General features: G+C 45.2%; 1 protein-coding gene across 3 annotated transcripts in view; it reads left to right on the top strand.

The window, feature by feature from the left end:
- ASTN2 (astrotactin 2) overlaps positions 1–26903 on the top strand; it is a 384099-nt gene that overhangs the window by 318595 nt on the left and 38601 nt on the right. For 2 of the 3 annotated variants that reach the window (XM_073600690.1, XM_073600689.1), the window contains one exon: positions 25127–25392. In XM_073600690.1, coding sequence (XP_073456791.1) covers positions 25127–25392 — 266 coding nt within the window. Of the gene's footprint in view, positions 1–12979; positions 13268–25126; positions 25393–26903 lie in introns of those variants that run through there. The other variant, XM_073600692.1, reaches the window with a different exon arrangement.

Raw genomic sequence — 26903 nt, 5'->3', positions numbered from 1 at the left:
GAAACCCTTGTTGGCGATCACAGAGGTCGGACGTTTCTTGTAGATGGCCACCAGGTTTGCACACATCTCAGGAGGGATTTTGTTCTCTTTGTAGATCCTCTCCAAGTCATTAAGGTTTCCAGGCTGACGTTTGGTAACTCGAACCTTCAGCTCCTGCCACATATTTTCTTTGGGATTAAGATCTGGAGACTGGCTAGGCCACTTCGGGACCTTAATGTGCTTCTTCTTGAGCCACTCCTTTGTTGCCTTGGCCGTGTGTTTTGGGTCATTGTCATGCTGGAAGACCCATCTACAACCCATTTTCAATGCCCTGGCTGATGGAAGGAGGTTCTCACCCAAGATTTGATGGTACATGGGGCCCCGTCCATCGTCCCTTTGATGTAGTGAAGTTGTCCTGTCCCCTTAGCAAAAAAACACCTCCAAAGCATAATGTTTCCACCTCCATGTTTGATGGTGGGGATGGTGTTCTTGGGGTCAAAGGCAGCATTCCTCCTCCAAACACGACGAGTTGAGTTGATGCCAAAGAGCTCGATTTTGGTCTCATCTGACCACAACACTTTCACCTAGTTCTCCTCTGAATCATTCAGATGTTCATTAGCAGACTTCAGATGGGCCTGTACATGTGTTTTCTCGATAAGGGGGACCTTGCGGGCGCTGCAGTATTTCCATCCTTCACGGTGTAGTGTGTTACCGATTGTTTTCTTGGTGACTATGGTCCCAGCTGCCTTGAGATCATTGACAAGATTCTCCTGTGTATTTCTGGGCTGATTCCTCACCGTTCTCCTGATCATTGAAGCTCCACGAGGTGAGATCTCGTATGGAGCCCCAGACCGAGGGAGATTGACAGTTATTTTGTGTTTCTTCCATTTGTGAATAATTCCACCAACTGTTGTCTCCCTCTCACCAAGCTGCTTGGCGATGGTCTTGTAGCCCATTCCAGCCTTGTGTAGGTCTACAATCTTGTCCACGACATCCTTGGACAGCTCCTTAGTCTTGGCCAGAGTGGAGAGATTGGAATCGGACTGATTGATTGATTCTGCGGACAGGTGTCTTTTTATACAGGGAACAAGCGGAGATTAGGAGCACTCCCTTTAAGGGAGTGCTCCTAATCTCAGCTCGTTACCTGTATAGAAGACACCTGGGAGCCAGAAATCTTCCTGATTGATAGGGGATCAAATACTTATTTCACTCATTAAAATGCAAATCAATTTATAAATATATATAGATGTACAGTTAACCATTCTAAAATGTCCCTGTAACAAAGCAAATTTTCACATTTTAAGTTTTTTTTTTTTTTTTTTTCAAATTAAAGAATAATATTTTGTTAAATATGCGTTTGCTGCATATGTGTTGGGCCAGTTTATGATTTATGAAATAAAATCAAAGGTTGCCATAGCAATGTTGGCCGAAGCATTTTTTTAATATAAGAACATGAATTTATATAACAATTATAAAAAAAAAAAAAAAGCACTTTCAATTTACACAAAAATTTTAAAAGGGTTCACAGAACCATTGTTATCCTATGTAATCATTTTGCTAAAATGTTACGCATTATTTAAACTAAGGAATTCATTTATTATACTTACAGTTTTTTTTTTTTTTTTTTTTTACTGACGCCTATGTTCCAGCACACATTTATCGCACTCTGCATTATACAAAGCTCCAGCTAAGTCACCACATGGTTTTGTCTCGCAATTTATATTAAAATCAAACAATATCAACAGAATGTTTTCTCCCTTCCCCCTATTCCTCTTAAATTACTTACACCTATTTAAGTTCAGGTATGTATTTACCCCTTGCCACCCGGGCCAATTCTCACATTTCTTTCCTACATGTAAAATCATAATTTTTTTGCTAGAAAAATACGGAAAACCCCCAAACATTATATATATATATATATATATATATATATATATATATATATATATATATATATATATATGCAGTAGGGACGGAAAGTATTCAGACTGTACACACAGCACCCCATATTGTACACACAACACCCCATATTGTACACACAGCACCCCATATTGTACACACAGCACCCCATATTGTACACACAGCCCCCCATATTGTACACACAGCACCCCATATTGTACACACAGCCCCCCATATTGTACACACAGCCCCCCCATATTGTACACACAGCACCTCATATTGTACACACAGCACCCCATATTGTACACACAGCCCCCCATATTGTACACACAGCACCCCATATTGTACACACAGCACCTCATATTGTACACACAGCACCCCATATTGTACACACAGCACTCCATATTGTACACACAGCACCCCATATTGTACACACAGCCCCCCATATTGTACACACAGCACTCCCATATTGCACACACAGCACCCCATATTGTACACACAGCCCCCCATATTGTACACACAGCCCCCCCATATTGTACACACAGCACCTCATATTGTACACACAGCACCCCATATTGTACACACAGCCCCCCATATTGTACACACAGCACCCCATATTGTACACACAGCACCTCATATTGTACACACAGCACCCCATATTGTACACACAGCCCCCCATATTGTACACACAGCACCCCATATTGTACACACAGCACCCCATATTGTACACACAGCCCCCCATATTGTACACACAGCACCCCATATTGTACACACAGCCCCCCATATTGTACACACAGCACCCCATATTGTACACACAGCCCCCCATATTGTACACACAGCCCCCCATATTGTACACACAGCACCCCATATTGTACACACAGCCCCCCATATTGTACACACAGCACCCCATATTGTACACACAGCCCCCCATATTGTACACACAGCATCCCATATTGTACACACAGCCCCCCATATTGTACACACAGCCCCCCATATTGTACACACAGCACCCCATATTGTACACACAGCCCCCCATATTGTACACACAGCACCCCATATTGTACACACAGCACCCCATATTGTACACACAGCACCCCATATTGTACACACAGCACCCCATATTGCACACACAGCACCCCATATTGACAGAAAAACACAGAATTGTTGACATTTTTGCAGATTTATTAAAAAACAAAAACTGAAATATCACATGGTCCTAAGTATTCAGACCCTTTGCTGTGACACTCATATATATAACTCAGGTGCTGTCCATTTCTTCTGATCATCCTTGAGATGGTTCTACACCTTCATTTGAGTCCAGCTGTGTTTGATTATACTGACTGGACTTGATTAGGAAAACCACACACCTGTCTATATAAGACCTTACAGCTCACAGTGCATGTCAGAGCAAATGAGAATTATGAGGTCAAAAGAAACTGCCTGAAGAGCTCAGAGACAGAATTGTGGCAAGGCACAGATCTGGACAAGGTTACAAAAAAAATTTCTGCTGCACTTAAGGTTCCTAAGAGCACAGTGGCCTCCATAATCCTTAAATGGAAGATGTTTGGGACGACCAGAACCCTTCCTAGAGCTGGCCGTCCGGCCAAACTGAGCTATCGGGGGAGAAGAGCCTTGGTGAGAGAGGTAAAGAAGAACCCAAAGATCACTGTGGCTGAGCTCCAGAGATGCAGTCGGGAGATGGGAGAAAGTTGTAGAAAGTCAACCATCACTGCAGCCCTCCACCAGTCGGGGATTTATGGCAGAGTGGCCCGACGGAAGCCTCTCCTCAGTGCAAGACACATGAAAGCCCGCATGGAGTTTGTTAAAAAACACCTGAAGGACTCCAAGTTGGTGAGAAATAAGATTCTCTGGTCTATGGGACCAAGATAGAACTTTTTGGCCTTAATTCTAAGCTGTATGTGTGGTGAAAACCAGGCACTGCTCATCACCTGTCCAATACAGTCCCAACAGTGAAGCATGGTGGTGGCAGCATCATGCTGTGGGGGTGTTTTTCAGCTGCAGGGACAGGACGACTGGTTGCAATCGAGGGAAAGATGAATGCGGCCAAGTACGGGGATATCCTGGAGGAAAACCTTCTCCAGAGTGCTCAGGACCTTAGACTGGGCCGAAGGTTTACCTTCCAACAAGACAATGACCCTAAGCACACAGCTAAAATAATGAAGGAATGGCTTCACAACAACTCCTCTGTGACTGTTCTTGAATGGCCCAGCCAGAGCCCTGACTTAAACCCAATTGAGCATCTCTGGAGAGACCTAAAAATGGCCGTCCACCAACGTTTACCATCCCCCCTGACAGAACTGGAGAGGATCTGCAAGGAGGAATGGCAGAGGATCCCCAAATCCAGGTGTGAAAAACTTGTTGCATCTTTCCCAAAAAAGACTCATCAAAAGGGGCTTCTACTAAATACTGAGCAAAGGGTCTGAATACTTAGGACCATGTGATATTTCAGTTTTTCTTTTTTAATAAATCTGCAAAAATGTCAACAATTCTGTGTTTTTCTGTCAATATGGGGTGCTGTGTGTACAATATGGGGTGCTGTGTGTACAATATGGGGGGCTGTGTGTACAATATGGGGGGCTGTGTGTACAATATGGGGGGCTGTGTGTACAATATGGGGGGCTGTGTGTACAATATGGGGTGATGTGTGTACAATATGAGGTGCTGTGTGTACAATATGGAGTGCTGTGTGTACAATATGGGGGGCTGTGTGTACAATATGAGGTGCTGTGTGTACAATATGGGGGGCTGTGTGTACAATATGAGGTGCTGTGTGTACAATATGGGGTGCTGTGTGTACAATATGGGGTGTTGTGTGTACAATATGGGGTGCTGTGTGTACAATATGGGGTGCTGTGTGTACAATATGGGGTGCTGTGTGTACAAAATGGGGGGCTGTGTGTACAATATGGGGTGCTGTGTGTACAATATGAGGTGCTGTGTGTACAATATGGGGTGCTGTGTGTACAATATGGGGAGCTGTGTGTACAATATGGGGTGCTGTGTGTACAATATGGGGTGCTGTGTGTACAATATGGGGTGCTGTGTGTACAATATGGGGTGCTGTGTGTACAATATGGGGGGCTGTGTGTACAATATGGGGTGCTGTGTGTACAATATGGGGTGCTGTGTGTACAATATGGGGAGCTGTGTGTACAATATGGGGTGCTGTGTGTACATTAATGAGGAAAAAAATGAACCTAAATGATTTTAGCAAATGGCGGCAATATAACAAAGAGTGAAAAATTTAAGGGGGTCTGAATACTTTCCGTCCCCACTGTATATATATTTTAGCAGAGACCCACCCTAGGGAATAAAATGCCATTCATTGCAATTTTTTATGTCACACAGTATTTGTGCAGCAATTTTTCAACCGCTATTTTTTTAGGGGAAAAAATACAGTATCTCACAAAAGTTAGTACACCCCTCACATTTTTGTAAATATTTTCTTCTATCTTTTCATGTGACAACACTGAAGAAATGACACTTGTCTACAATGTAAAGTAGTGAGTGTACAGCTTGTATAACAGTGTAAATTTGCTGTCCCCTCAAAATAACTCAACACACAGCCATTAATGTCTAAACCGCTGTGTGTTGTAGCAGTGGGTGGACATGTGCCCAATTGCTGGTCCCCGTTGGGTGAATTCTGCCCCATCATTGGTGTAACCAATCACAGCAGGTCACATGACAGTTGTAAACAATGGATGGCTTCCTTTCAAGCCATCCATTGTGTACAATTGTGTTGCTAGCTGTGATTGGTCACGGTGAGCACATGGTACAGACTGGGCCAATCACAGGTAATCACAACAAAACAGTTTGAATTACTTGATTTAATTCAGTAAAATGCTTGCATATAGCAATGAAATTCACTGCTATAAGCAAACAGAATGTGTAAAAATAAAAAATTCTGATCACTCCTTACGTTGGTGATCAGTGAGAAGAATGTTCCTTACATTGGTGATCAGTGAGAAGAATGTTCCTTACATTGGTGATCAGTGAGAAGAATGTTCCTTACATTGGTGATCAGTGAGAAGAATGTTCCTTACATTGGTGATCAGTGAGAAAAATGTTCCTTACATTGGTGATCAGTGAGAAGAATGCTCCTTACATTGGTGATCAGTGGGAAGAATGTTCCTTACATTGGTGATCAGTGAGAAGAATGTTCCTTACATTGGTGATCAGTGAGAAGAATGTTCCTTACATTGGTGATCAGTGAGAAGAATGTTCCTTACATTGGTGATCAGTGAGAAGAATGTTCCTTACATTGGTGATCAGTGAGAAGAATGTTCCTTACATTGGTGATCAGTGAGAAGAATGTTCCTTACATTGGTGATCAGTGGGAAGAATGCTCCTTACATTGGTGATCAGTGGGAAGAATGTCCCTTACATTGGTGATCAGTGAGAAGAATGCTCCTTACATTGGTGATCAGTGGGAAGAATGCTCCTTACATTGGTGATCAGTGAGAAGAATGTTCCTTACATTGGTGATCAGTGGGAAGAATGTTCCTTACATTGGTGATCAGTGGGAAGAATGTTCCTTACATTGGAGGTCAGTGGGAGGAATGCTCCTTACATTTACACATTTACATTGGCCATTGGGAAGAATGCCCCTCCCCTCCCCCTTAGAGACTACTAAAGAGATCATTGATGTCAGTGGTTACTTATCAAAGAGTCCAAAATCTGCTTATTGCTCAAGGAACCCCTAGCAACCTTCAGAGGAACCCTAGGAATCCACAGAACCTTGGTTGGGAAAGGCTGGAAAAAACTTCTACTTTCTACATTTAAGAGCCCCTTAGTAAGAAAAAAGACCCTTACCTTACTGGCTTGGACTGGCTGTCAGCAGTGAGGTCTTGAGCCTATGACTTCCATATCAAACAGTGGATCTTTGTTTTTCTCAGCACAAGTCCATAAATTGGTGGAGAAAGTATAATCACAGGATGGGATAATTGTTTCAGATTGGAAGGAAGGTTATTCCTTTCAGAACCTCGTTTTTTTTTTTTTTTTTTAATTTGTATTCCAGCAATACAGAGAGACAAGTGTTCTCATAGCAGTCAGAAGCCACATCTGAGCCTACATTGGTGAGTATCTTAGATCACATAAATCAAATCATATCACTTCCTTTCTGCCCACTCTTCCAATTATCGTGAACAGATGTACGTAGAGTAACAAGCATTCCTATCAGGAAGAGATATCTACGACCCACACAAATAAGCAAAAAAGCTGCCTTCTACTAGCTTGTTAGTGCTTAAAAACATAATACCCACCTCATTAATTTTTATACCTAACGTTAACTGCCCAATCTTCTGCTGTTGACTCTTGGCAAGGATATCGGAAGAGGCGCCTGTGTTCTTCATCTCAAACAAGTGTAGATGTTGATTGGCTAAGTCTTTTTTTTGAAGATAAGAGTTTTGAAGTTACATTTCAGAATAAGTATACAGGGATATACAGTATATACACTCACCGGCCACTTTATTAGGTAGACCTGTTCAATGGCTTGGCAACACAAATTGCTGATTAGCCAATCACATGGCAGCAACTCAATGCATTTAGACATCTAGACGTGGTGAAAACGGCTTGCTGAAGTTCAAACCAAGCTTCAGATTGAGGAAGAAAGGGGATTTAAACGACTTTGAATGTGGCATGGTTGTTGGTGCCAGACGGGCTGGTCTCAGCATTTCTGGGATTTTCACGCACAATCATCTGTCGGGTTTATAGAGAATGGTCCAAAAAAGAGAAAATATCAAGTGAGCGGCAGTTGTGTGGCGAAAAATACCTTGTTGATGTCAGAAGAGAATGGGCAGACTGGTTCCAGATGATAGAAAAGGCAACAGTAACTCAAATAATAACTCGTTACATCCAAGCAGTGGCCGTGTGTCCATTAAGGGTCCCTCTGTCACGCCACCCCCATCTGTGTAGAATGGATAGATTCATGCATAGCATGAATCTATCCATGGGCGCTGTAGCCACCTCCTTTTCAGGTGTCCAGCCCCTTTTCGGACGCTAGTGGTTACTCATCTGAGGAGCAGACGCCGCTCATTGCTTATGGAACCCCTACAACCTCTGAAAGAACCTTAGGGTTCCAAGGAACCCTGGCTGATAATGGCTGTTTTTGAAGGATCCCAAAGGTTTGGTATATACATGGCTGTTTGGGAGAATCCCTTACTCACAGAAAGCCAAAAAAGATCATTGGTGCTAGTAGTTAGGAAGGAGGAATGTTTCCAAAACCTTGTTGAATCAATGCCACGAAGAATTAGGCAGTTCTGAAGGCAAAATGGGGTCCAACTTGGTACTATAGTCAGGTGAACCTAACAAAGTAGCCGGTGAGTGTACATGGCCATTGTGGCCATTTTGAAAAGTCCTTCACTTACAGGAAGCCAAAAAGCTTATCAGTGCTAGTGGTTAGTCATCTGAGGAGCAGACATTGCTCATTGCGCATGGAACCCCTAACAACCTCTGAAAGAACCTTAGGGTTCCAAGGAACCCTGGCTGAAGAAGGCTGTTTTCGAGGGATCCCACGGGTTTGGTATATACATGGCTGTTTGGGAGAATCCCTCACTTACAGACAGCCAAAAGGATCATTGGTGCTAGTAGTTAAGAAGGAGGAATGTTTTAACACCTTGTTGAATCTATACCACGAAGAATGAAGACAGTTCTGAAATCAAAAGAGGTTCCAACCCCGTACTAGCAATGTGTACCTGATAAAGTGGCCGGTGAGTGTATATCTTACACTATACAGTATATAAAGACGTTGCCAAAAGTTTTGAGAATGACACAAATATTGATTTTCACAAAGTCTGCTGCTTCATTGTTTTTAGATCTTTTTGTCAGATGTTGCTATGGACTACTGAAGTATAATTACAAGTCATAAGTGTCTAAGGCTTTTATTGACAATGACATGAAGTTTATGCAAAGAGTCAATATTTGCAGTGTTGACCCTTCTTTTTCAAGACCTCTGCAATTTGCCCTGGCATGCTGTCGATCAACTTCTGAGCCTCATCCTGACTGATGGCCGCCCATTCTTGCATAATCAATGCTTGGGGTGTGTCAGAATTTGTGGGGGGGTTTTCTGTTCATGCGCCTCTTGAAGATTGACCAAGTTCTCAATGGGATTACGGTCTGGGGAGTTTCCTGGTCATGGACCCAAAATGTCCATGTTTTTTTACCCAAGCCACTTCCAGTAGTTACCACTTTTGATTTATGGGAAGGTGCTCCATCATGCTGGAAAAGGCATTGATCCTCACCAAACTGTTCTTGGATGATTGGGAGAAGTTGCGCTTCGAGGATGTTTTTGTACCATTCTTTATTCATGGTTGTGTTTTTAGGTAAAATTGTGAGTGACCCCCCCACTCCCTTGGCTGAGAAGCAACCCCACACATCTCAGGATGCTTTACTGTTGGCATGACACAGGACTAATGGTAGCGCTCACCTTTTTCTTCTTCAGACAATGTTTTTTCCGGATGCCCCAAAGAATGGGAAAGGGGATTCATCAGAGAAAATGACTTTACCGCAGTCCTCAGCAGTCCAATCCCTGTACCTTTTGCAGAATATCAGTCAGTCCCTGATGTTTTTCCTGGAGAAAAGTGGCTTCTTGTCTGCCCTTCTTGACACCAGGCCATCCTCCAAAAGTCTTCTCTTCTCACCGTGCGTGTAGATGCCCTATTCACTGGTGGTGTCCCCCGATCCCGCAGCTGAATCAACTGCAGGAGACGGTCCTGGCGCTTGCTGGATTTTCTTGGGCACCCTGAAGCCTTCTTCACACATGCAGTGGAAATTTTTTTTTTTTTTTATGGGATTAAGTTAATTTTCGTGGCAAAGAAGGACTTTGCAATTAATTGCAATTCATCTGATCACTCTTCATAAACATTCTGGAGTAGATGCAAATTGCCATCATACAAAAATTAAGGCAAACACAATTTTCCCTTCAGCAGACCCCCCTTTGCTTTAGGGGGTGCCAAATAGCGGGCACACTAGCTCATATTGGTGGTAATGCCCTAAAATCAGACCCTTCTGGAGAAGGATCTTTAACCTTATTAGAGGGGTCACGGGATGCGAGATCTCCAGGTCCCCAGAGGTCGCTCTATTAAACTCACATATCCGTAGAATCTCCAAGAGTAACCGAAAATGGATACACTTCATATTGGTAGGAGCCAAACTAACCCTGGCAAAGGCTTGGAAGCAACCTTCAGTCTCCATAAAGGCGGCCAAAAGGAATGTCTCATGGATTATGGCCCAAGAAAAAATAGCCAGCATCATTTCGGACTCGACCCGGAAGTTTGAAATTACTTGGGAACCTTGGGCCCAATTTATGGGAATCTCAATCACCCCAGGTATTACTCCCCTCCCCCCATAGCTCAGTCCAACGTTTAGGTGATTAAACCTTCCTTGTTATCTCCATTCCCCCCTCTCTTCTCCATTTCCTACCTTTTTCTTCCCTTCCTCTCCCTTTCCCACTCTGGATTTCCCCTACGACTAAATTCAAGTTTGAAATTACTTGGGAACCTTGGGCCCAATTTATGGGAATCTCAATCACCCCGGGTATTACTCCCCCTCTCCATAGCTCAGTCCAACGTTTAGGTGATCAATCCTTCCTCGTTATCTCCATTCCCCCCTCTCTTCTCCATTTCCTACTTTTTTCTTCCTTTCCTCTCCCTTTCCCACTCTGAGTTTCCCCTACGACTAAATTCAAGTTTGAAATTACTTGGAAAACCTTGGGCCCAATTTATGGGAATCTCAATCACCCCGGGTATTACTCCCCACTCCCCCCCCATAGCTCAGTCCAACGTTTCGTTTAGGTGATTAAACCTTCTTCGTTATCTCCATCCCCCCTCTCTTCTCCATTTCCTACCTTTTTCTTCCCTTCCTCTCCCTTTCCCGCTCTGGGTTTCCCCTCGACTAAATTCAAGTTTGAAATTACTTGGGAACCTTGGGCCCAATTTATGGGAATCTCAATCACCCCGGGTATTACTCCCCCCCTCCATAGCTCAGTCCAACGTTTAGGTGATCAATCCTTCCTCGTTATCTCCATTCCCCCCTCTCTTCTCCATTTCCTACTTTTTTCTTCCCTTCCTCTCCCTTTCCCACTCTGGGTTTCCCCTACGACTAAATTCAAGTTTGAAATTACTTGGAAAACCTTGGGCCCAATTTATGGGAATCTCAATCACCCCGGGTATTACTCCCCACTCCCCCCCCCCATAGCTCAGTCCAACGTTTCGTTTAGGTGATTAAACCTTCTTCGTTATCTCCAACCCCCCTCTCTTCTCCATTTCCTACCTTTTTCTTCCCTTCCTCTCCCTTTCCCGCTCTGGGTTTCCCCTACGACTAAATTCAAGTTTGAAATTACTTGGAAAACCTTGGGCCCAATTTATGGGAATCTCAATCACCCCGGGTATTACTCCCCACTCCCCCCCCCCCATAGCTCAGTCCAACGTTTCGTTTAGGTGATTAAACCTTCTTCGTTATCTCCATCCCCCCCTCTCTTCTCCATTTCCTACTTTTTTCTTCCCTTCCTCTCCCTTTCCCGCTCTGGGTTTCCCCTACGACTAAATTCAAGTTTGAAATTACTTGGAAAACCTTGGGCCCAATTTATGGGAATCTCAATCACCCCGGGTATTACTCCCCCCCATAGCTTAATCCAACGTTTAGGTGATTAAACCTTCCTCGTTATCTCCATTCCCCCTCCCTCTCTTCTCCATTTCCTACCTTTTTCTTCTCTTCCTCTCCCTTTCCCACTCTGAGTTTCCCCTACGACTAAATTCAAGGGTCACAATAGGGTTATCCCCTAGCAAACAATGGTGTTCTGTGGGGGGGGCCCGGCCTTGGGGGAGGGGGGTGTCCTGTCTTCTGGCACAGCGTGATCCCAATAGGGGTGCCAGTGGGGGGGGTCCCCGTGCTCCTTGTGTCCCCCGGGGGACGGGCCAATTCTCCAGAACCAAGAACCTTTATCCCCTGGCGGCTTCCTCAGCCGGGGGTGTTATATGTACAAGTCTTTCTTAGTACTCCAACGGCTGGTGGACAACATTGCTCAGTCTCCAGACTTCTAATCAAGTCCCATCTCTTATATGTCTACATCTTGTATTCCACATATCCTTACTGTACTCTCAATGTTGTACTTTTCTATATGAAAGATTTTAGTTGCTATGCTTTTCTTTTTGAAAAAATAAAATACTTTGAAAGAAAAAATTGAGGCAGCAGACATTGCGAAAACCAATATTTGTGTCCTTCACAAAACTTTTGGCCGCGGCTTGTAGTGGAGAAAAAAAATGCTTCTAAATGGATTATAATGAGGAGCTTTTTCCGCCGAAAAGTAATTGCTGCTTAGGTGTCTTAGCTGTTGTCTCGATGTGTAACTTAACAACCTGTCTCTGTACATCCATTCGCGTCTCATAAGGGAACGAGACTTACAAATCCCCCCTGTTTAAAACTTGGCAATTATGAAATACACAAGCTGCATTTCAATTAGTCCGCTGGCACGTCGTTGGCTTGCAAAGGAGCGATTGCAGTTCGGGCACAGATTGCTCTCCTCGTAGATCCCCCTCCCCCACTCATTTTCCCGTTTTATGTAACTTGCGTGAAATTAATTTGACACGGGGGCAGTTCCTGGTATCACTTTATTAACATGGTTTCGGGTTCAATAGGAAAATAAATAGGAAAAAATAAATTCAAAAAAATTAAACAGAACAGATCTTAGGGGATGTTCGGCGTATGTTGACGTTTCTATCACCGATTACGGCTGCTTTGGAATTCCGATCAGGCGCGCGGCGAGCGCGCTGAAAAACAGGAGTCGGGGATGCAATAACCAACGTTGAGAAGCAACGCCGAGCGCGGAGTCTTAGCTAATCTCACAGTTGAACACTTGCAGCTCCAAACCTTCCAGCCATTCCGCGAGATAAGAGCAATTTAGAACCATTATTTAAAACCTCAATACCAGAGCGGAAAAAAAAAAATGAAAAAAAAAAAAAAATGATTGCCAATTTTTTTTTTTTTTGCCAGACTTCGTTTTCTGCCTAACAGATGAATTTGCTCACACCGGGTTGTTTTGCTTTTGGAAATGTCACATGAGGAAAACTTGTTAATGATTGCGAGAGCTCCCCAGCTGTGGAATTGCATACTAGCCGTGCATAACTAATACACGACCCGTTGTGTTCGCTTGTTACCGAGCCGCACCTGAAGCCCCAAATGAGCCTTGTCGGGCAGATTCGCGCGCCACGATAGCGAGGAATTATGTCGCTTCATAAGAATGAATCCCGTGTTTATTTGGCTGACCTGCTTCGGGTTTTGTAAAGAAGGAACGCAGATGCATTGTCGAATTCAGGCAACGCCTTCTGTGGAACGCTGAAGAGGAGCAAACCTGTGGGGGAATGCTGAAGAGAAGGTTGGTGTTCTCCTGTTTATGTAGCACTAACCCCCCCACGTAGGAGTCGCTGAGGTCCTCTACTGCTGCACAGCAAGTCACACAGCAGTTCCTTCATTCACTCAAATGCAGAAAACAGTCCTTGGCTTGTTTTTTGTTTTTTTTTTACGGGATTTTGTTAGGGGATGCTAACTTGGATGGGGTAGGGAGCTATGGGATGACCAACTTGAAAATGTCCAAAACACAGAACAAGGGACAACTTCCTCCCGATTTACAAACTCCTCTTCTTCCTTCCTCTTAGTCTGGCATCTTAGTCTTAGCCTGTAGGGTTCGATACTGAAGTCCTATCAACCTTGGGGTCTCAACGTTGAATGGAATGTGGACTCCTTCATCAGTGATGGATGCTCATGCCGTCTGCAGTGTAGTTGAGCATCATGGGAAATGTAGTTCCAAAACATCTGGGGTGCCAAGGTTTCCCATCACTGGTCTAGGGATTGGTTTTAATTCCTGGTCCATGGAAATGATATATCCTTCTGCCATTGAGAGGTGTCACTTAACAATAGTTTGCAAAAACAGCCATCGGTTTATACACTATATTGTCAAAAGTATGGGGACACCTGTCTTTACACGAACATGAACTTTAATGGCATCCCAGTCTTAGCCTGTAGGGTTCGATACTGAAGTCCTATCAACCTTGAGGTCTCAACGTTAAATGGGATGTGGACTCCTATTAATGATGGATAATAGTTGTTCTAGGGCAGTGATGGCGAACCTTGGCACCCCAGATGTTTTGGAACTACATTTCCCATGATGCTCATGCAATCTGCAGTGTAGTTGAGCATCATGGGAAATGTAGTTCCAAAACATCTGGGCTGCCAAGGTTTGCCATCACTGTTCTAGGGATTGGTTTTAATTCCTGGTCCATGGAAATATGTATCCTTCTGCCATTGAGAGGTGTCACTTAACAATAGTTTGCACAAACAGCCATCGGTTTATACACTATATTGTCAAAAGTATGAGGACACCTGTCTTTACACGAACATGAACTTTAATGGCATCCCAGTCTTAGCCTGTAGGGTTCGATACTGAAGTCCTATCAACCTTGGGGTTTCAAATGGATAATAGTTGTTCTAAGGATTGCTTTTAATTCCTGGTCCATGGAAATGATATATCCTTTTGCCATTGAGAGGTGTCACTTAACGATAGTTTGCGCAAACAGCCATCGGTTTATACACTATATTGTCAAAAGTATTGGGACGTCTGCCTTTACACGCACATGAACTTTAATGGAATCCCAGTCTTAGTCCATAGGGTTCAAAGTTGAGTTGGCCCACACTTTACAGCTATAACATCTTCAACTCTCCTGGGAGGGCTGTCCACAAGGTTTAGGAGGACTATGGGAATGTTTGACTATTCTTCCATTTGTGAGGTCAGGCACTGATGTTGTATGAGAAGGCCTGGCTCGCAGTCTCCACTCTAATTCATCCCAAAAGGTGTTCTATCGGGTTGAGGTCAAGACTCTGTGCGGGCCAGCCAAGTTCCTCCACCCCAAGCTTGCTCGTCCATGTCTTTATGGACCTTGCTTCTCCTTGATCCCTACCTGCAACCACTTGTTACTGACCTTTGACTCATTCCTTGGCTACATTTCTGCTTGATCCCTACCCGCAACCTCTTTTTACTAGCCTTTGGCTTGTTCCTTGTCTAAGCTTCTGCTTGATCCCAACCTGCAACCACTTTTTACCAACCTTTGGCTTATTCCTTGACTACGCTTCTGCTTGATACCTACCTGTAACCACTTGTCACTGACCGTTGGCTTGTTACTTGAATACACTTCCGCTTGATCCCTACCTGCAACCACTTGTTACTGACCTATGGTTTGTTCCTTATCTACGCTTCCACTTGATCCCTACCTGTAACCACTTTTTACCGATTTTTGGCTTGTTCCTCAACTACCTTTCCTCTTGATCCCAACCTGCAACCTCTTGTTACCGTCCTTTGGCTTGTTCCTCGACTATCCTTCTACTTGATCCTAACCTTCAACCACTTGTTACCAATCTTTGGCTATTTTACTGACTACCTGCTATATCTGCTACTCAACCTCGGCTTGCTTACCTCATGGTGGGGTGATCCTGAGGACCATGACCTGGTACTAAGATACAGCAAAACCCATCTCCACCATCAGGAGCTCTGGTTAGGGCTTAGACCCTACATTTGAGCCTGCATTATCCTCCAGGTGACCTGGGTGTTTATACTGTCCTGGCGTTTTCAGGCCTCAAGAAATGAGATTGGCCGTCAGTACATCAGGATTGATCAATTTTCAGATATATATCCCATAGTTTGTGGACTCTATAACTTTCCTACAGACTAAATAATATCAACCTTGGGGTCTCAACATTGAATGGGATGTGAACTCCTTCATCAATGATGGATGCTCATGCCATCTGCGGTGTAGTTGAGCATCATGGGAAATGTAGTTCCAAAACATCTGGGGTGCCAAGGTTTGCCATCACTGTTCTAGGGATTGGTTTTAATTCCTGGTCAATTGAAATGATATAGCCTTCTGCCATTGAGAGGTGTCACCTAACAATAGTTTGCCCAAACAGCCATCGGTTTATACACTATATTGTCAAAAGTATGGGGACGCCTGCCTTTTCACGCACATGAACTTTAATGGCATCCCAGTCTTAGCCTGTAGGGTTCGATATTGAAGTCCTATCAACCTTGGGGTCTCAACGTGGAATGGGATGTGAACTCCTTCATCAATGATGGATAATAGTTGTTCTAGGGCAGTGATGGCGTCACGAGGGTCACGTACCTGATGTGAGACCGAAGTGGGAGGCCTCCCTTGCACCTCGGGTCCTTAAAGCCTCTGGAGATGGAGACAGAGACTTAGTGGACACCGAGTGGCAAGGGTGCCAGGGGTGCGGAGCACCTTGCAAGCCTTAGTCCGAGATCCGAGCCGAGGTCAAGTCCAGTTGGGCAGCGAAGCATAAAAGGGTTAATCAGAAGAAGAATGGTCGAGATCCAAGCCGGGGGTCGGTTCCAATCTGGCAGCTGAGTACAAAAGGGACAAAGAAGTAGAATGGTCAAGGTACAAATCCGAGGTCAATGGCAAGCAGCAATCAAGAGTAGTCAAGTAGGTTTCCAGGTCACAACAGGTTCAGACAGATCACACACTAGCACAGGAACAAGGGGGGACTGAAGATAATCCAGCAATTTGGCAGTGTCTGGGCTGGGCTTAAATAGGGAAGTTTGAGGTCACTTCCTGTGCGCCTCCTGGGGATTTTCCCACCTTTTTCCATCAGGTTGATGTCATTTCCTGTGCGCCTCCTGGGTATTTTCCCGCCTTTTTCCATCAGGTTGAGGTCACTTCCTTTGCACGTCCTGGGCATTTTCCTGCCCTTTTCCATCAAGTCTTCTGCGCAAGTGCGGGTTGGCGCCCTGAGGGGTCTTTGGCGCATTCTCAGTTGGGCATGCTCTTGCGGCAACGCGCCATTGGTGCATGCGTAGTAACCCCTGTACTCGTACAGATGGCAAACCTTGGAACCCCAGATGTTTTGGAACTACATTTCCCATGATGCTCATGCACTCTGCAGTGTAGTTGAGCATCATGGGAAATGTAGTTCTAAAACATCTGGGGTGCCAAGGTTCACCATCACTGTTCTAGGGATTGGTTTTAATCCCTGGTCCACGGAAATTATATATCCTTCTGCCATTGAGAGGTGTCACTTTACAATAGTTTGCACAAACAGCCATTGGTATATATAATATATTGTCAAAAAATATATTTTATTGTCAAAATAAATATGCGGCCTCACTGGACTGGGCTTTTTTTTTCCGTGGGGCCGCATATTTGCGTACCTCCCTCTGTGCTGGGAGCATGCCGCACGGTTCTCTCCTAGCACAGAGACTGGGGTCATCTCACCGAGAGCGCCAGGCCCCATTCTAATGATCGGGGACCCGAAACGGCCGATTACCGGGTCACCTGATCGCTGTGATAGCCTCTGATTGGCTATCAAGGTGATCGGTCACTGTGAAACATGCCCCCCCCCCCCCCTGCGTTTTCTGTCTCTGTGAATGGACGAGAGAGATACATTGTATCACTCTCTGTCTCTCTGCAGAGATACAAAAAAAAAAGCGTGTGAAGAAAAAATAAAAAAGTTAATAATAAAAAAAAAAATTAATAATAAAAAAAAAATAAAAAAAATGTAAAAAAAATAAAAAATTTAAAAAATAAAAATAAATAAATAAATAAATATTAATAATAAAAAAATAAATAAAAAAAATAAAAAATAAAATTAAAAATTAAAAAAATAAAAATAAATAAAAAATAAAAAAATAAATAAAAAATAAAAAAACTAATAATAAAAAAATAAATAAAAAAATTACAAATGAAATAAAAAAATTAAAATTAAAAAAATAAATAAAAAATTTTAAAAATTTAAAAAATGCCTAGATCAAGGTTTGATCTAGGTCAGTGCAAGGGTTAGTGTTTGGGTCAAGGTCAGGGTCAGTAATTTTTTGGACAGGATTTTTTTATTTTTATTTTTTTAAAATTAGTATCAGTGTCGGTGTGTTTTAGGTAGGATTTAAAACAAAAAAGCATAATGCGCACCATTGTTTCTGGGCCGTACTACGGGTCCAAACAACAACTTACACATATGCAGTATCGCTGCGATCACCATCAGGAGCAGAAGAATTTATTTTGGGTTGTTCTTTTGGTGGTAGGTTATGGTAGTAACAAGAAAAATAAATTTAAATTTTTTTTTTTTTTTTTTACTATTTTGGGCCATTTTTTCTTTGATAATAAGAAAAAAAAAATCAGGAAACCAAATGAAAGCCCAATTTGTCCTGAAAAAAACACGGTATAATCCACCTGGACGCACAAAGTAGTTGTGACGATTTGTGCGGTTTTACTAACTCGTGCCAAAGTTGTAAAATTGTGCTCGGGCATTTAGATTTGTTTCACCCTTAGGTGTGAAGGGTTTAAAGATCATTTAGGAAATAAAAAAAATCTCGGCAGTGCAATTGGAAGTCTTTTATATACAAAAGTCAACTCTCCTCTGAACAGACGACCATTAAAAGGGGTTCAATGTACTAAACATCTAGTGTGTATATCTGTCTTAGGTGGCCATAGGCATCGCTGATATAACAAACTGCCGCAATTCTTCCAAGGCTACGCTGTTAGTATCGCTTGTATAACCTTTTATGGGAACTATTTAGTGTGTCAAATTTAATCATGGGATCTATCGGTTCTGAAACGCTAGCGCGGTTTCGCTGCGCGCGGTCGCGCCTTTTACTGCTGGTACAAAGGGCTATATTTTGGTTGCAAAATTATAGTAACATGCAGTAAAGTGGCTGTGTGATCTAGATCTAAACTACTGGCAGGGTTTTTCTTTTCTCTTGCAATCAATAGACGTAGTGCCCGTTTACATAGACGCGCCGTGTATCCTATATGAAATGTCGTGTTGAAAAGCCTATTTAAGTTTCAGCACATTTAATTAGGATTTGAATTCTGTTAGCCTTGAGACTTCGCCCTCTGCTGGTCAGCACTGAGCACTGCAGCTGAGCTCTTTGCTGAGTTCTTTGCTGTGTTCTTTGCAGTGCACACCTGCTCTAATCAGGGGTGTTAAGGAGTCTGCTGGACATTCAGCCAGAGCCTGATTAATGCCCCGTACACACGACCCGCATATCGCACGGCCGATCGTACACACGTTCCGAATATCGTACGATCCTTCCTTGGACGACCGTTTTCGTACGATATTCGGATTGTGTGTACGGGCCATTAGACCCCTTTCACAGTGAGGCGGTTTTCAGTGCTAGAAATAGCCTCTAAATAATGCCTAAAAACCGCCTCTCATTCATTTCAGTGTGACTTTTCACACTGGGGGCGGTGCGCTTACGAGACGTTAGGAAAAGCCCTGCAAGCAGCATCTTCGGGGCGGTTTGGGAGCGCTGTATACAGCGCAAACCAAATGCCCCGCCCATTGAAATGAACGGGCAGCGCTTTCCAAAGCGCCTGAAAAGCGATTCAGACGCGCAGCAACATGGGCGTTTTTAACCCCTACTTCGGCCACTAGTGGGGGTCAAAAGCGCCCTGCAATTCGAGGCAAAGTATCTGTATGATTTGCCCAGGGTCCAATCAGTATTAAAGATGGCCCTGCATGTGACGGCGCTCAGGCATAGCGATTGGCTGCTAGACTGACACACTTTCACATGGGAGGAGGTCACATGTTCCCCCATACCCAAAAAGCAACAGGTATTTTTGCTGGCTGGGGCATGGAACGATAGAAAGTGGAGTGGCGGAATGCTGGCAAAGTTTCAGAAATCAGCAGCAGGGATGGTCAAATCTGCACAGCTACACTAGGAAACTGAGACCACACTATATATAGTGAAGTATATCTATTAATAGTAGAACATCCAAACACCAGCAAACAGGAAACACAGCAAGCATGAAGATATAAGTGAACCACAACCATATAGAAAAAATGCCTAATTAGCAACCTAAGTAATAGGAAGCCTAACTAACAAACTACAGTATATATCATATGTACAAAACATGGGGAACATGGCTAAACATGGATAAAACACTGAAGCGACATGTAATAGTAGAGGAGGGACTAAATACCCTCCCAGCAGCCAGCATTGGGTGAAGACTTATTACTGGAATCTGCTGGGAGACGCCCGCTGGTGGACACTGGAATTACAACCTCCCACTCTGGGAAGCACAGTGCCATTAGAAGGTCATCCAGGACCTGACACAAGGTGACTATCAGTTGGTTTGATGGAGCCTCAGGCATAGTGATTGGCTGCTAGATCAACACACTTTCACACGGGAGGAGGTCACATGTCCCCCCCCCCCATACCCAAAAGCAGCAGGTATTTGTGCTGGCTGGAGCATGGAACGATAGAAAGAGGAGTGGTGGAGTGCTGGCAAAGTGTCAGGAATCAGCAGCAGGAATGGTAGCTACACTAGGAAACTGAGACCAAATTATATATAGTAAAGTACATTTATTAATAGTAGAACAAAAGACATCCAAACACCAGCAAACAGGAAACACACCAAACGTGAAGATACAAGTGAACCACAACCATATAGAAAAATTGTCTAACTAGCAACCAAACTAATGGGAAGCCTTACTAACAAACTAACTATACACCATATGTACAAAACATGGGGAACATGGATAAACAGGGAAAGCTGGAGATGCAGGGAACAGATGGGGAGGGGGAACCAAGACTGGGATCAGGTACAAGGGGAGCAGAAAAGAGGCAGCAAGGTTCAGGATGCAGGGCAGGAGCAAGATTGGGATCTAGGCTCAGGATAAGTGGCAAGCAGTACCTGACAGCAAAGCAAAACACTGAAGCGACGTGTAATTGTAGAAGAGGGACTAAATACCCTCCCAGCAGCCAGCATCGAGTGTAGACTGATTACTGGTATCTGGAGACGCCTGCTGGTGGACACTGGAACTACAACCTCCCACTCTGGGAAGCAGTGTCATTAGCAGGTGATCCAGGTCCTGACAGAAGGGGAACATCAGTTGGTTTGATGGTTTCAATAGTCCTTTTTTTTTTTTTTATTGAGGCCAAAATCACAAATAGACACGGATGAGCAAGTTTGGGGTGGAGGAACTTGACTGGTCTGCACCCAACCTGATAGAACACCTTTGGCATGAATTAGAGCAGAGACTGCCTTCTTGTCCAACATCAGTGCCTGACCTCATAAATGTGCTTCTGGAAGAATGGTCAAACATCCCCATAGACACACTACTAAACCCTGTGGACAGCCTTCCTAGAAGAGTTGAAGCTGTTATAGCTGCAAAGGGTGGGCCAACCCAGTATTGAACCCTACAGACTAAGACTGGGATGCCATTACATGACAAGTTCATGTGCGTGTAAAGGCAGGCGTCCCAATACTTTTGACAATATAGCGTAGATTCCCCTCATATAAGACACATTTGTATATTGTATTTCTCGTTTGGAACCAGTAGATGGCAATGGAACACAAATTTTTACATAATTGATTTCTATTCCAGGATGGTAACGTTATATACAAGACAATTTCTAGATTGACGTTATGAATTATCTTAGTTTTTCCCGATATAAATTTCAGCATAATATTTACTGGAACAACTGGGAGAGCCTATTATTATTATTATTATTATTATTAGTGGTAGCAGTAGTAGCATTTACGTATTTTGTTAATTCTTTGTGAAAAGTGAGTTGCTACATAATTTGCATTCACTTGTGATTTACGAATTCTGAAGTGCTTTATTGAAGGCAAATTCCGATTCCGAACCTAGCCCATTCACGCTTTCGTTGAGCCACCAAACTGATTGGCCAGTTGACCCATTCACATCCCCAGATTCTAGAATGTATTCAAACCCTCGGGGATCCCAGAAGATGTCATTAACCAAATGCAGTCATGATGGGGAAAGAGCAACAGGTGGCGAGGGTAGGGTTGCCACCTTTTCTTCAAGCCAAGCCCGAACATTCCCCCTAAATTAGGGTTCTCAAAGTCCCCCTTGCATCAGAGTCTGCAGAGCACCCCTTACATCTGTGTCCCCCTTACCTTAGTGTACTCACCAGTGGCGGCTGGTGTTTCTTTTTTTTTTTGGGGGGGGGGGGGGGCGGCAAACATTGCACCCACAGCAACCCCCCCAAGTCAGTTGGGTCCACCGCACCCTGCCCCCCTAGGTCGGTTGGGTCACCCACACCCCGCCCCCCCCCCCATGGGTCAGTCGGGTCGCAGCCCCACACTTACCCCATCTATGGAGACAGGCGGTGACTTCTCCTGCGTCTCCTCACGGCGGCAGTGCGTCTCCTCCCTCCTCTTCTTACAGAGTGGCCCCGAACCTGGTCTTCTGGGGTCCCTCGGCGTCTGTCTCGGCTCCCCCCCCCACCCCGCAAGGACTCAACACCTTCATGTGAGCTCCCTCGCATTGGTGTTGAGTTCTTGCGGGCGCGCTCCCGTGATACAGCCGAGGGCCATAGCCGCTCACTGTATCACTCGGCCCCGCCCCCCGGCGCGCCGCGTCATTGGATGTGACTGACAGCAGCGCGAGCCAATGGCTTTCAATCCATCCACTGTGACCAATCATTGGCCAGGCGTAGAGGATGTCGGGGGCGAGCGCGGGACTTTCGAGGGGTCAGGTAAGTACAACGGGGGGGGGGGCTGGAGGGCGGTATTGTCGGACGTTTTTTCACCTTAATGCATAGAATGCATTAAGGTGAAAACACTTTTACAACCCCTTTAAGCCAATAGGATCTCTTCTCCTTTCGGCCAAACAGGAAACTAATCTCAAGACCCGCTTCCTGATTGGCCAGGAGAATCAGTGTGAATATGAATATTCGCTATTGTCACACAACTAGGGGGGACTCGGGGCGCAGAGCACCACCACTTTTTTGAAGCTAATTAGAACCTCAGGTTCTAATCACGTGCTCTAAAAAAAAATCCCATTGGAATCCATGCGTCCAGCACCCTGCATGTAGATTAGGGGCCTTGGATTAAGGGGGAGGCACCCCTGTGTCTTGTATGGATGGGCCGCCACTGGTGGATGTTGAGCTCACTCACCCAAGGATGGAGCCTCGGGTATCGGCACCATTCATCCATGACGTACCTGCCGGCTGATGGGCTTTAAATTCCCCTTCCCCCCCACACATCCCTTTTTTGAGGCACAGCACGCCAGGGATTGGAGTGTGGGTGGGCAGACACAGTGGGGTAGGGGTAGGGGCGGGAGAAGGAAAAGCAGATTAAGCCCTCTCTCCTCTTCTGGCCATGCGAAGGCGGGTGATGTGGAGGGGTTTGGCAACTGTACTGACTCTGGGAAGTGTGAGAGAGACTTAGACGACTGGTTGGCAACCCTGGTGATTAGGCACTCGTCTGTACTCTGTTACTTGGGGAGCCACAGTCTGGTCTGAAATTAGGTGTCTGGGTTTAAGGTGGTCTGAAGAATGGACACTTGATTCAAAATCCGGACTGTCGAGGCGAATCCTGAACAGGTGGCAACCCTAACACAGAAGGAGAGAAATTGGGACTTTTAAAGCGCACACATATACAAAATTTAGAAGAATAGAAAATATTTATTGTATTAAAAATACATATTTGAAAAAAGGGTAAAACCACAGTACATCAGTAACAAGTATCAACAGAAGTAAATTGTCTCTCTACATGTTTCGCCGTTCACGGCTTCTTCAGGAGATTCGGCGTTACGTTAATCTGACAAACAGGAAATGCAAAGGCATGGCCTAAAGATGAAGCTCATGGGAGGAGCAAAGGGTTTAAGGTTCAGCAGAAACAAGGCACAAGGGAGGATTGCCCAATGGATCAGACAGGATGCTGTCCAGCATCTCAGGAGGCTTAGCAAGGAGAGACATCACCAGACAAAGTCGAGGACAAAGGTTCAGACCCAGGTCCTCACAGTGTGTTTATCTACATTTCACTTTTTGGGATTGAGTAATAAGCGGGGAGAGGATGCATATCTTGGGCCCCCATAATATGAAGCAAGCTTCCATATTCTTATAAGTTCCCCCTCTCACAAACCCTCACGTCCTTTTTGGGGACCAGATGTTTGGAAGAGGCACCTCAACATTGGGTCATGGTTGCTTTGCTGCCCCATCCCTCCAAGGCATTTGCCCTAATGATAAAAGGCATTGCATGGTGAAAAAAGGGGGGTGCAAGCTTCCTACTATTGGTTCATTTCTCCTAGAAGCTTTTTAGGGATCTTAACTGCCAAAAATAACATGGAAATTTGGATTCAGCAAAGGACATCCACATCAGTGCCGGGTCAAGGTCATCTAAAGCCCAGGGAGAACATGCTAAACTCCACCCCCCCTCCCCAAGATGCATGAACATTAAGGTGCAGTAAAGATCCCACCGCCCCCCCTCAAAAAAACAGCACTAATCTGCATGATTACCCCCTAAGCATAAATTCCCTTCCTCCCAGTACCAATCTATGCCCCCCAACCCACCAAATCTCCCCAGCACAAATGCCCCCCCCCCGAAAAAAAATCACCCCTCCTAGTACAAATCCTCTATCCCTACAAATTCTACTCCAAGTACACATCCTGCCCCCCCCACTCCAAATCTCCCCTCCCAGTACAAATTCCCCCCCAATCCCCCCTCGTAGCACAAATTCACCCCCCCAAAAAAATTCCCTCCTACCAAACCCCCCCTCCCCCCATCATATCACCTCTTCTAGCACAAAACCCGCCTATCCTCACTACTAGCACAAATCTGCTTCCTCCATCCCCCCTCCAAACACAGATCCCCCTAAATCCCCTCTCCTAGCAATCCCCCCCCCCAAAAAAAAATGTGTCCCCTCCTACAACAATTCTTACCCCTTGGCACCCCCCCAATTCCCCTTCCAACACAAATACCCTCCCCCCCAATCTCCTCACGACGCCCTCCCACCTCACATGATACCACAGTGTCCAGGGCAGCTGCCCCTCCTGCCCGCCCCCTGGTCCCGGGCCTGATCCACATCCATGAGACTTGGCCTGAGTCTCACATCGACCGAATTTCCGGGTCAACTCAAGTAATACAAGTGAAAGGACAATGAAAGAAAATTGATCACAGCCAACCACAATCCCATATTCGTGCTTTCTCTGGGCGCCGGTTTACCTACAAGTATGTTTTTTGGAGTTTGGAAGCCTCCAGAGGAATCCCGTCCAAAAAATGTAGAACGATTTTTATTCTGTTGGAAGCCCCGGAGGATTCAGTTCTAAGCCTCCCCCGTCATCTCATGGTAATCAAGCTATCCTATGTTGCGTGACAATGGCGCGGTGCTTTTGTCCACGGACAATAATTGTCATGTTGCGTTATGAATTATTGATGAACCCATTCTGTTTTTGTTTTTTGTTTTTTTTTTTCATGCATAGAAACAACTGAACTGGGCAGCAAGAAGGAGCTGAAATCCATGCCGTTCATCACCTACCTCTCAGGGCTGCTGACGGCTCAGATGCTCTCCGATGACCAGCTTATCATGGGAGTGGAAATCCACTGTGAAGAGAAAGGCCGCTGCCCAGCCAGCTGCCACCTGTGCCGACGGGCTGGCAAGGAACAAGTCAGCCCTATCCCGGTTCTCTTGGAAATTAACCGGATCACTCCCCTGTATAATTTAATTCAAGATAATTCGACACGAGAGGTGAATACACTTTTATTATCTTTACCACCCATCCGTGTCATGCATAGGATGTGTTTTTTTTTTTTTTTAAAGCAGCTTCTAAGACCAGAGATGAAGGTTTGTATGTCATTTAACCCTGTGGCTGGGCAGAGGTGGGCTTTATCTATGTTTTGTGTTGGGGGAACCTACAACTGCACCATAACTGGTAGGATGGGCTTCCAATCATGGTAGGATGGGCTTCCAATCGTGGTAGGACGGGCTTCCAATCGTGGTAGGACAGGCTTCCAATCGTGGTAGGACGGGCTTCCAATCGTGGTAGGATGGGCTTCCAATCGTGGTAGGATGGGCTTCCAATCATGATAGGATGGGCTTCCAATCGCGGTAGGATGGGCTTCCAATCGTGATAGGATGGGCTTCCAATCGCGGTGGGATGGGCTTCCAATCGTGATAGGATGGGCTTCCAATCGCGGTAGGATAGGCTACCAATCGCGGTAGGATGGGCTTCCAATCGCGGTCGAAAGGGCTTCCAATCGTTGTAGGATGGGCTTCCAATCGTGGTAGGATGGGCTTCCAATCGTGGTAGGATGGGCTTCCAATCGTGGTAGGATGGGCTTCCAATCATGATAGGATGGGCTTCCATTCGCGGTAGGATGGGCTTCCAATCGCAGTAGGATGGGCTTCCAATCGTGATAGGATGGGCTTCCAATCGTGGTAGGATGGGCTTCAAATCGTGATAGGATGGGCTTCCAATCGCGGTAGGATAGGCTACCAATCGCGGTAGGATGGGCTTCCAATCGTGGTAGGATGGGCTTCCAATCGTGGTAGGATGGGCTTCCAATCGTGGTAGGATGGGCTTCCAATCACGGTAGGATAGGCATCCAATCATGGTAGGATGGGCTTAAAATCGCGGTAGGATGGGCTTCCAATCGTGGTAAGATGGGCTTCCAATCATGATAGGATGGGCTTCCAATCATGATAGGATGGGCTTCCAATCGCGGTAGGATGGGCTTCCAATCGTGGTAGGATGGGCTTCCAATCGCTGTAGGATGGGCTTCCAATCGTGGTAGGACGGGCTTCCAATCGTGGTAGGATGGGCTTCCAATCGCGGTATGACGGGCTTCCAATCGCGGTATGACGGGCTTCCAATCGTGGTAGGATGGGCTTCCAATCGTGGTAGGACGGGCTTCCAATCGTGGTAGGACGGGCTTCCAATCGTGGTAGGACGGGCTTCCAATCGTGGTAGGACGGGCTTCCAATCGCGGTAGGACGGGCTTCCAATCGCGGTAGGACGGGCTTCCAATCGCGGTAGGATGGGCTTCCAATCGCGGTAGGATGGGCTTCCAATCGCGGTAGAACGGGCTTCCAATCGTGGTAGGATGGGCTTCCAATCGTGATAGGATGGGCTTCCAATCGCGGTAGGATGGGCTTCCAATCGTGATAGGATGGGCTTCCAATCGCGGTAGGATAGGCTACCAATCGCGGTAGGATGGGCTTCCAATCGCGGTCGGAAGGGCTTCCAATCGTTGTAGGAT

Source organism: Aquarana catesbeiana, linkage group LG09 (genome assembly GCF_042186555.1).
Source record: "Aquarana catesbeiana isolate 2022-GZ linkage group LG09, ASM4218655v1, whole genome shotgun sequence".
NCBI classification, from domain to species: domain Eukaryota; kingdom Metazoa; phylum Chordata; class Amphibia; order Anura; family Ranidae; genus Aquarana; species Aquarana catesbeiana.
The sequence above is the reverse complement of the archived record's forward strand: the minus strand, read 5'-3'. Positions and strand labels throughout refer to the sequence as shown.